Genomic DNA, 10,695 nt, shown 5'->3' on the forward strand with positions numbered 1-10,695 from the left:
ACCTGGATGACCTTGGATACTTCCCTTCCTGGGATCTCAAGTTCTCCATCTATAAAATGAAGATGTCAGGTTTGGATGATCTCTTAAGTTTCCTTCCAGCTCTAAATCCAATGATCCTGTATTCGATCTCCATAAATCTCTTATTAGAAGTACACTTTTTTCTCAAAGCTTAAATCCACAATTGAAAATCAAAATTAAGAAACTCTATGATGCTTAAGGGGAAATTGAGACAAACTGAGTATTGGATTCTATTGAATATCAATCAATCTAGAAAGAAAGCTCTGAGAACCCATAAAATTAAGCCCCTAATATCACCTTGTAGAAGTGGAACATTCTTCTTTTGTGTCCTTCACAATGCCTAATAAAATTTAGTACTTGCTGAATTAAACTGTGACCTATTTATAAAAACTTTTTTAAAAAGATGAGTCACACTAGATGTTCTCTGAAGTCCCTTCTTACCTCTGAATCTATGATCTACAAATGCCCAAAAGTATGGAATGTCAAACTTGAAAGTTGCCTTAAAGATCATGGAGTCTAACTTTTTTTCATGTCATAGAAAAGGACACTAAGCCTCAGGAAGAAAAGTGATTTGTATAAGTCACAAAAAGATCTATGGGCCTCCTGACTCCCAATCCAGTATCCTTTCTATTGTGCCATTTAAGAGCAATCAGAATTTCAAGGGATCCTAGACATCATTTTCTTCAATTTTGTCCCTTTTTTTTCAGATAAGAAAACTGAAGGTTGGAGAGTGTAAGAGGCTTATCCAAGATCATACAAGTTTTAAATAACCAAAATACAAGTTTTAAATAACCAAAATGCATTTCAGGTCTTCTCATTTTCAACTTCCTAGCTTATTTTATTTTTACTTTGTATCTAGAGACTGTGTGGTATGTAGATACAAGGCCAGCCTTGGAATCCAAAAGACCAAGATTCCAGTCCCACCTCAAGCACATTATGGATGTGTGACCCCATAGGAAAATCAATTCATCTCTCAGTGCTCAGAGAAAATATCAAAATTTTAGAGAAAATACCATATCACATTGGTAGAGATAATTTCCTCAGTCAGGAGTTCCTTACAGCAGTGAAATCAAAGTTCTAACCCTAAACCTATCCTTCATTGTGAATATATCCCTCCCTTCTCCCCTGCCAGTCATCCCTTTTAACAAAGATTTTTTAAAAAGAGGAAAGAAAACAAAGAATTTCAACATATCAATCACGTATGACAGGATATGCAATTTTCCACATTCATTCTAACCACTAGCAAAAGAGAAAGGAATCTACTTAGGGCTTTAGAAAATTACTTTGGCACCTTGGTGGTCGATAAATTAGAAAAAGAAGGGACTAGGAGCAGAGAGAGATTAATGAATTTAGAAGCTAATAAAACCAAGTAGAGGTGGTGAGGGTTTGAATTAAGGTAGTTTTCCTGTGGTTGTGGGGAAAAAACTGATGCTAAGAGATATTATAGAAGTAGAATTGACAGATTTGTTGTTGTTCAGTTGTATCCAACTCTTTGTGACTCCCATTTGGGGTTTTCTTGGCAAAAATACTTGGGAGTAGTTTGCCATTTCCTTCTCCAATTCATCTTACAAATAAGGAAATTGAAGCAAATAGAGTTAAGTGACTTGCCTAGGGTCACACAGTTAGGAAAGTCCTGAGGTTACATTTGAATTCACAAAGATGAGTCTTCCTGACTCCAGGTCTGGCATTCTATCCACTGAGTCTTCCAGCTGTCCATGAAAGAACTGGACAACTGATTAGGGTTAGGAAGAGAAGAGAGAGACAGAGAAAGAGAAACGGCACAACAAAGAAAGAGTCAGTCAAGGGTGACCAAAGTTGCCAACATGAGTCAGGGAGAAGATGGTGGTGGCACCCTAAATAGCAACAGGAAAATTTAGATGAGGGGAAGATGTTTTGGGAATGTTGAATTCCCACAAGTACATACAGATGGAGATATGCAGCAGAATTTGGACTACAATTCCAGAGAGAAATTGGAATTGGATATATGAATTTGAGATTTGAAAATAAAATCTTTGGAGTAGGTGAAATTATCAAGGAAGCAGGCATATAAAGAAAAGGGTTCATGGTAAAGTCTTAAGGAACATCTATACTTACTAAGAAGGAGATGAAAGATAAGCCAGTAAAGGAGACCCAGAAAGAATAATCAAACAAAACATTAATTTAAAGATGGGGGGGAAAAAACCTGAACTTATCAAAGCCAACCTCATTTTAGAGAAGAGAACTAAAACAAAAAGAATCCTTAAGGTCATACAGATTAAATGTAAGAAATTAAATGGAACTTTTGGGGGAGTATTGTGAAAGCCACAGGTGACACTTGAAGGTCAGCAGTCAACAGAAAAAAGTTTAGAAACTCAGAAATGTATAAAATATGTATTGCATAATATATTGTATAATTTCAATATATTTTTATATTTTAATACCATAATAACTGAGACTGGGGAAGGATACCATAAACAAGCTAAAGTTGAAAAGGACCTCAGAGACCATCTGGTCCAACCTGATTATTTTACACATGTAGAATATGAGGGTCTGGGAGGTTAAAGGGAACCCAATTCTTCTGACTCAAGGCAGTATTCTTTTCATTCGATTATGCTGGTCCTCTAACCCAGATCATACATGTAACCCTTTTCTATCTTGCCTCTCAAATAGAAGAGAACAGTGTCACAAAAACCAAAGGAGAAGTGAGTATGAAGAGAGTTGAAGTGAGTGCAGTGTGTCAAAAGCTTTTCAGAAGTCAAAGAATATGAAAACTGACACTAGAATTACCCAGATAAGTAGTAATCAATGACCACTTGCTTATGTTCCACCCGTGGTCCATACCTTAAGTCCATACCTGTGGTTTCATTTGTGAAGGGAACTTTTAATGTAGAAACTATCTCCTCTGATACAGTTCAGCACTTGAACTCCTACATATAAACACAGAGAAGTGTCTGGGGCAGTAAGAGGAAAAATTACTAGCCCAGATCACACAGCATATGCACATATATATGTCTATATACATACAGAGGAGTCAAGTCTTCCTGTCTCCACATTAAGTCTTCCCTCCACTGTTTCATCCTTACTCTCTGAGATGTTATTGTACAGTTTAAAAAAAGAAAAGCCCAAAGATAGGGATCATAAAGGAGTAGGAAGAGGTTTGGATAATTAGACCCTGAATAGTTGAGAGCTGATTGTACGCTGAGAAAAAAGTTTCACTTCCCTATTTCCAATTATACACTCTGCTCAGAAAGCTATAAAAATAATAATAACCACTCAGCCAACCTAGTCATCACTGGCAGAGCTCCAGAAGAGGTATTTTTGGATTCACCTGAGAAGTGTTGAAGTAGTAGGATGTGTCATCATAATAATACCTTATCATTCCTATCCAAAATTCAATCCCAAAATCGGATTATCATAAAAGAAAGATCAAATTAGAAAAGGGTCTCTAAAACCAAATTTTGTTAGTTTATCTTTTCTATTGTGATATGGCTCTGCCTACTTAAACTTGTTTGGATATTGCATCATTCCAAATCTCTATTGCCTAATCATTATCTCTCTTTGCATAGTCTAGTCTTTTCCCAGATCTCTAAATTGCCTGGATGTACCATGCACCCTGTAGGTACAAAATAAAGACTAATGATGTCGTTGTTAAAACTTTGTTTAATTCAGAATTGGCCCTTATGTTTTTCCAGGAGACATGACCCATAGTTCTGGTTCACTCCACAGACTTCTGCATGGTATGTAATAATACCTGGTTCATAATTGCTAATGCATGATTGCTGAAGGCAAATGAAATTAGTATTCATATAAATTGTAGAAGTGGGAAAAAAATTACTGCCTTTAACACCCACACTGAAACCTGACTGCCTCTTTTAACAGATCTGATACCTGAATTCAAAGTCTCCCTGAGCTCTGAGTTATCTAATGCTGCACTTTCACAAAGTCATAGAATGATATCATTTTAGACCAAGAAATGGACCTTGGAAATCATCTGAGCTGGGCTCCTTATTCTGTAATTAGAGAAATTGAAGCCTCAAAAGTTTAAATGACTTACCACAAAATTACACAGTGGTTTCCTCTAGCTTAAATCTGTCTTAAATCCATTGTACCAACTCCAACATCAATTCCCGAAGTATGAAAATGAAAGAAATTGGCTTGCTTAAGTCTTATATAAGTTTAAAAAAATAAATAATTTTCAACTAAGAACAAATGCATTGTCAATTTAGTATTTCACCACTAACTTTGGGGAAATTATTTATTTTATATCTTGTAGCAAGATTTCAGTTCACAGTCCATTCTTTTCCTCTCTCTACTCTTTACAGGGAAAACATTATCTGGTCAAAATAACTTTCAAATACTTACTGAAGAAAATGAAATTTTAATACAAATGTCAAATGAAACTTTCATATGAATTTGTCCTTTATCAACTCATCTTCGGAGTTGGGAAAGTATTCTGTGGTTTTCATCTGAACTTATATAACTTACTAAAGAGACACCTGCTGAAACTAGTGGTGTGGAAATCACCAATGAGCTCTCAAGGTTAGAATGCCACAGGTAACTTGACCCATTAGAAGGGTTTCTCCCCTCTTTAAATCCTAAACCACCACTATTGTCCTGTCCTTGGAAACTAAAATCTCACCAACTCTTCTATTCTCAAAGCTTTATCGAGTTTTCTTCAAAATCACCTCATTTCATCCTTCTTACAACGCCTCCTCTGCTTAAGCAGTGATTTAAACTCCAGAAAAAGTTCCTGTTGCAGCAGCCCATTCCCCAAAGACCTCATGGGATCCACATTGTCTCCAATGAAGGCGAGGAAGAGAGAGTGGGAAGCAACGGGAGGGAAGGGAAGGAACTATTCCTCAGAACAAACTGAGCACAGACCTCCTGTTCAGAAGGGCTAACTCTCCATCGTCCATTTCCTCGACCTGACCCGGGAGATTAGAGGGAGCTGAGCAGCTTTGGGGGCTTTGGGAGGAGCAAGGAGGCCTTCCCGGGACTGGTACAGACTGCACCTGCCCGGGACGTGGCACCCACCAACAGCGCCAAAGTACGAGCCCAAGTCACCTAAAGTCGTCACAACTCCCTCCACCCCATCCCAGGTTGGGCCGTTTCCCCAACACCTTCATTACCCTAACCCGAATCCCCAAGTAGCCCACCTTTCGGAAATAACATTCCTCCTCCTCCAAGGGTCTGCCGGCCGGGGGTGACAAGGTGTCCGTCATGTCGGATCCTGGCTTGGGGAGGGCTGAGGATGCTGGAGGCAAGGGGTAGGGGGCTCTTCCGATCGCTCTAGCCGTGGCGCCGCTTCCCAGCGGAGTGAGGGACTGGCTGGCAGGCTGGGCTGGCCATTCGATCCCTGACCCCTCCCCCTACTGGCAAAGGAGGGAGGCTGAGCTCACTCCACCCTCCCTGCCTCCTCCTCCTCCTCCCTCCATCTCCTCCTCCTGTTTGTGTCCCCCGGAGCCCTGGAAACCCATGAGCCAGGGGTGGTGCAGCTCCAGGAAAGTAGGCAAGCTGGCCTGGGGGAAGGGTTGCCTAGTGCTGGAGAGGCCTGCGGTCGCCTCGGAAAGCCCAGGACTCCCCACGGAGGCAGCGTTGAGGCCACGCGTGTGCTTCTTTCCATGATCCTGAAGCTTACCCAGAATCTGAGCCCCTTTGGCCAGCCAGCTGTGTTCCCCTGGAGGTGCATTCATGCCGCGCTTTTGAGAACCGCACTTAACCACCATGGTCCTCTGAGCTGAATCCTCAAACAAGTAGAGGGGACTTTTGTTTTGGACCCACCACCTGGAATTTAGTGCAGTTTATGCTGGGGGTGGGGGTGGGGTGGGGGAGAAGCTAATTCGGCCCTTATTTCTGACCTTAGGGAAGTATGAGGGATATCAACCGGATCCGTATAGGATATGCAGGTGCAGTGGAAAGCTACTTGGGCTGGGAGCCAGAGCTGTATTACTACAAACTCAAGAGCAAGTCAGTCTCTGAGCCTTAGATGCTTCACTGTAAAATGAAAGTAACTAAGAGGGAATTGGACCATATTTAATATCCCTTCAATGGAATATATTATATTAAAAAAAAAGAAAAGAGCTAAAACTGGAGAATTGAGGTGGGTTAAACGGGGTAAGCTTCCAGGAGGTAACCAATTACAGGGGAACAGTTAATCCCCGAGATAGTTGCAAACAATGTCGACCCAGCAAGGTTAAAAGCCCAAAGAGTTCGAGAGCCAAAAGCAGGATTCTAGAAATGGGCAATAAAAATACAATGGGGAGTAGGTGGGGGCTTCAAGAAGAATTACTGTACTGTCCAAGCTGACTCCCCATAGGCTTCTCCAGTCCTCCAAAAAAGACAAATCTGGCATCCCATATTGTCAAGTTCCTGCTTAGGAGATTGCTCTCTATGCCTCTGCCACAATAATCCCTTTTCTAGAACAGGGTGGTCCAAGGTCCCCAGCCAGGGTATAGAAGAGGGGAGGGGTACTTCATTATTTAGAGACTTGTGCCCCACCTAATTCCTCTGAGGATGCTTATCTCCAGACTCCCAGTGGGAGTGGGGAGGGAACTGAAGACCCTGCTACCCCACTCAAGTCTAACTGTTCCCTCTCCCCACCACCACCACGGCCGCCCGCCGTCTCCATCCCAGCCCCGGTCCCCTTGGCATCTAGACATCCCGATACCTGAGAGCGGGGCAAGGCGCCTGCGCAATGCTGCCCCTCCATCCCCATCCCCCAACACTCGCACCTCCCTCCCCCAGACCAAAGGTCTTTTCCACACCCAGGTTTCAGTCAGAAGATACACCTGAGGGCGAGGCTCTGCGCGTGCGCAGCAACCTTCGGTCAAAGGCGGGCCAGTCGGCCCCTGAATGCCGCAAGGTTCTAGTCTTGCTTTCTGGGAGCGCGAGCTGCGCTGAAAAGGCCATTCAAAAACCCTGAGGCCCCACGGGGCCGTCCCCAGGAGCCCCCAAAGGTTGTGGTCCTACCTAGCGCGCTTTCCCCGCCCCCCGCAGCCCCGGGAAGCTCCCCAGGCTGAGGGAAGAGCCAGATCCAAATACTCCCCCACGTCCCTTTTTTTGAGGGATCCCAGGGCACTGTTATGCAAATTGTATTGCAAACGACCATTTTTACTCCATCACAAGGGAGCAAATGTATTTCGGGAAGGAGAGAGTTGGGGAGAAGTGGGTAGGTGGGATAAAGAGCGGCTAGGACGCATTTTTTAAAATACCAGGAGATTAGAAAGGTCAGAAAGGCACACAAAAGCAGGTCAATGTTGGTAAAAACATTGAATTCACTATGTACTTTCTTTTTTTTAGGTTTTTGCAAGGCAAATGGGATTAAGTGGCTTGCCCAAGGCCACACAGCTAGGTAATTATTATTAAGTGTCTGAATCCAGATTTAAACCCAGGTACTCCTGACTTCAAGGCCGGTGCTTTATCCACTGCGCCACCTAGCCGCCCCCACTACGTACTTTTAAAGAAAAAAATATGTAATGGAGATTGTTTACATACAATCCTATTTCTTTTCTTTGAATATTTAAATAGCCATCTTTGTTGATGTTATTAAGTTCATATTTTTCTTAATGACTGCTTATTAAAGAGAGGGACACTGATTTCCTTGTTGTTCCTCCAACAAAGCATTTTCACTGACTGTCTAACCCCTTACTTGGAATTCTCTCCTTTCTCACCTGTCTCCCTAGACTCCTAAAAATCTCAGCTAAAATCTCACCCGCGAGAAATCTTTCTAGGACCCTTCAGTGTTAGGGATCTCTCTGAGATTATCTCTAATTTACCCTAAATATATCTTGTTTATACTTAGCTGTTTGCATGTTATCTCTGCCATAAGAACATGAGTTTTTGAAGAACAGAGCCCATATTGTGCCTTTCTTTGAATCCTCAGAGGTCAGCAGAGTGGTTGACAGTATATTGTAAATGCTTAAAGCGAAGGTATTTACTTGGTTTTTTTTTAGGTTTTTGCAAGGCAAATGGGGTTAAGTGGCTTGCCCAAGGCTACACAGCTAGGTAATTATTATTAAATGTTTGAGACCGGATTTGAACCCAGGTAGTCCGGACTCCAGGGCTGGCCCCAGTTATTTACTTGTTAAAAGTTAGTTGTTGACTTGGAGATGTTGCCTCAGGTCCCCACCTGTATATAATGGAAAGTAACCTTAAAGCACTAGCTGAGCTTGTGTTGTGTGGGGAAAAGGGAGCCTGACACCTGGGAAGTCTTCTGGCTGAAGCTGGGATCTGAGCTCAGGAAGCCAAGGAAGCTGGAAAGTTGAGCTCAGGAAGGGAGGAAGGGTCTTCCAGGTGTAGTCGCTGATTTGTCTCTTGGGTTCAGTTCTGCCCCGGGAGGAATAGCGACTCAGACACAGAAATGCCGGTTTTGGAAAGAAAACAGAGATTTATTAAAGGAAGTTACAGCATATTAAGAAAGGGATAGAAAAGTTAATTTTAAGAGAAGACCACGTAGATTACTGATTGAATTTGGCCAGGCCAGCTAGCCAGGGTTCAGCAGGAGACTGGAAGGTCAAAGAGAGAAGCCTCTCCCCCAGTCCCCTTAAATTCTTTCCCAGAGTCCTTGAGAGGGGGTGTTGACCTGGAAATGACCCAAGTCCCTCATTGGAAATTTGCCTTTTGGGGAGGGTCTCTTTTGGGTGATTTTCCAGGACCTGTGCTGCCTGACTGCCCCACCAAAAGAGAATGTGATCCAAATCAGATTGAAGGTCAGGCCCTCAGGTGTGGCCTAAATTAGATGATAAAGGAAGATTCTCTTTACTAAGCAAACAAAAGATTTACAAAGTTTGTCTTCAACCCATTTCATCACCTCCATGTTCACCTTTCTCTGTACCAGAGGCATTGGGAAAAAAAAAACATTGGAAAGACTTGATAAGAGGCTAGTTGGACAGTTCCTATGAGTATGCAGAGGGGAATAACCTTTAAGTCCAAAGTGGCTTTAGAGTTAGATGGTTTAGAGTTTAGAGTTAAATGATGTCAATTTTAAACAGGGCAGGGGGGCAACTAGGTGGCACAATGGATGGAGCACAAATCTGGAGTCAGGAGGACCTGAGTTCAAATGTGACCTCAGACACCTAATAGTTGCTTACTTGTGTGACATTGAGTACTCAGTGGTCCTAAGGTTTTGGCAATGTGTGTGTCAACATTATCAATGTGTACATCCCTGGAAAGTATACTGCCAGGGTAGGTGAACTTAACCAAAGAATTCAAAGCTTCTCCATTTGCTATAACTCCTGGTTTCACATGTGGATAGTGTGGTGCTGGCTGGTGGAGAACTTCTGTTTTCTTGGTGTTAATTTTTAACCAAAATTAGCATAAGCAGCAGAAAATAGATACATACTTTGTTGCTTCTCAGCTTCAGAGACTGCATTGAATGCACATCATCTACAAACAGAAAATCATGCACCAACACTCCCTCCATTTTGCCCTTGGCTTGTAGCCTTTTCAAGTTGAAGAATTCACTATCAGTGGAGTAACTGACTTTGATTTGTGTTCACCTTCATCAACAACAACCATGATAGAAAACATCATGTTAAAAAGCCAGGAGTGAGCACGTAACCTTGTTTCATTGCATTGGTAACTGGGAAAGAACAAGATCATCATCCATCAGAACCTGGACAAGCATGCTATCATGAAATTGTTGTTCAATATTAATGAACTTCTCAGAACAACCAAATGTTAGGTTTTTTAATTTAATATTTATTTATTCTCATTTTGTACAATGTTTTTTGATATATTAATAAAATATTCTTGTTTAAGAGTAAACAAAATACCCTCTCCCCCAAAAAAATATAGACTCACTTGAGCGATAAAGTAAAGGGGAGAGAAAAAAATTAAAATTAAAATTAAAAAAATAATAGCAATAATTGTAGGTATGGCCAGGTGGCACAGTGGACAGAGTACCAGCCCTGGAGCCAGGAGCACCCAAGCCCACATCCGGCCCCATACACCTAACAATCACTCAGCTGTGCGACATACAAGCTACCCCAACCACACCACCCTGCAAAAACAAAAAAAAAAGAAAAAAAAGACCTAAAATGAAATAAAATAATGATAATAGTAGGGGAAGCTGGGTGGCAGACAGAGCACTGGCCCTTGAGCCAGGAGCATCCGAAACCAAATCCAGCCTCAGACACCCAACAATCACCCAGCTATGCAGCCCCAGGCAGGCCACCTAGCTCCATTTGTCCTGAACCCCCCCAAAAAAATAATAATAATTAAAAATGTGCTTCAGTCTGTGTTCCAACACCACCAACTCTGTTGTGGGTGATCACATTCTTTATGATAAGTCCATCACAAAAGTTACTTCCATATTTTTCCACTGTTGCCATTGCTGATCGCAACTCCCTCCTTTCATATTTCTCCACTACCATGTACTATATTTTCTCTTTCCTTTCACTCTGTCTCTGCTGTAGGGTATCTGACTGGTGCAGCAGAGAGATCCCTGGCCCTGGGGCCAAGAGGCCCTGAGCCCCCATACTAGGCCCAGCATCCACCTGGCCCTATGTTCCCAGACAGGCCATCCAATCCCAGCCCCTTGCAAGAAGTAAAAAAGAAAATGTGCTATATCTGACACTCTCCATCCTCTCCTCCATCACTCACATCACCCCCCTTCCCCCTGTTCCTCCCCTTCTTACTCCAGATGTCTATACCCCACTGAGTATATATGCTGTTTCCTCTCTTAGCCACCTCTGATGA

The 10,695-nt window shown here is 42.4% G+C and overlaps 1 protein-coding gene across 1 annotated transcript in view; it reads right to left on the reverse strand.

The window, feature by feature from the left end:
- Nucleotides 1–5,329, reverse strand: part of RHPN2 (rhophilin Rho GTPase binding protein 2) — an 89,446-nt gene extending 84,117 nt beyond the window's left edge. Inside the window, exon 1 of the mRNA XM_074211481.1 lies at nt 5,154–5,329. Within this exon, the coding sequence (XP_074067582.1) occupies nt 5,154–5,219 (66 nt within the window). The 5' untranslated portion in view covers nt 5,220–5,329. The remainder of the gene's footprint in view (nt 1–5,153) is intronic.
- Nucleotides 5,330–10,695: the final 5,366 nt, after the last annotated feature.

The sequence above is a fragment of the Macrotis lagotis genome, chromosome 1 (genome assembly GCF_037893015.1).
Source record: "Macrotis lagotis isolate mMagLag1 chromosome 1, bilby.v1.9.chrom.fasta, whole genome shotgun sequence".
Taxonomy (NCBI): Eukaryota; Metazoa; Chordata; class Mammalia; order Peramelemorphia; family Peramelidae; genus Macrotis; species Macrotis lagotis.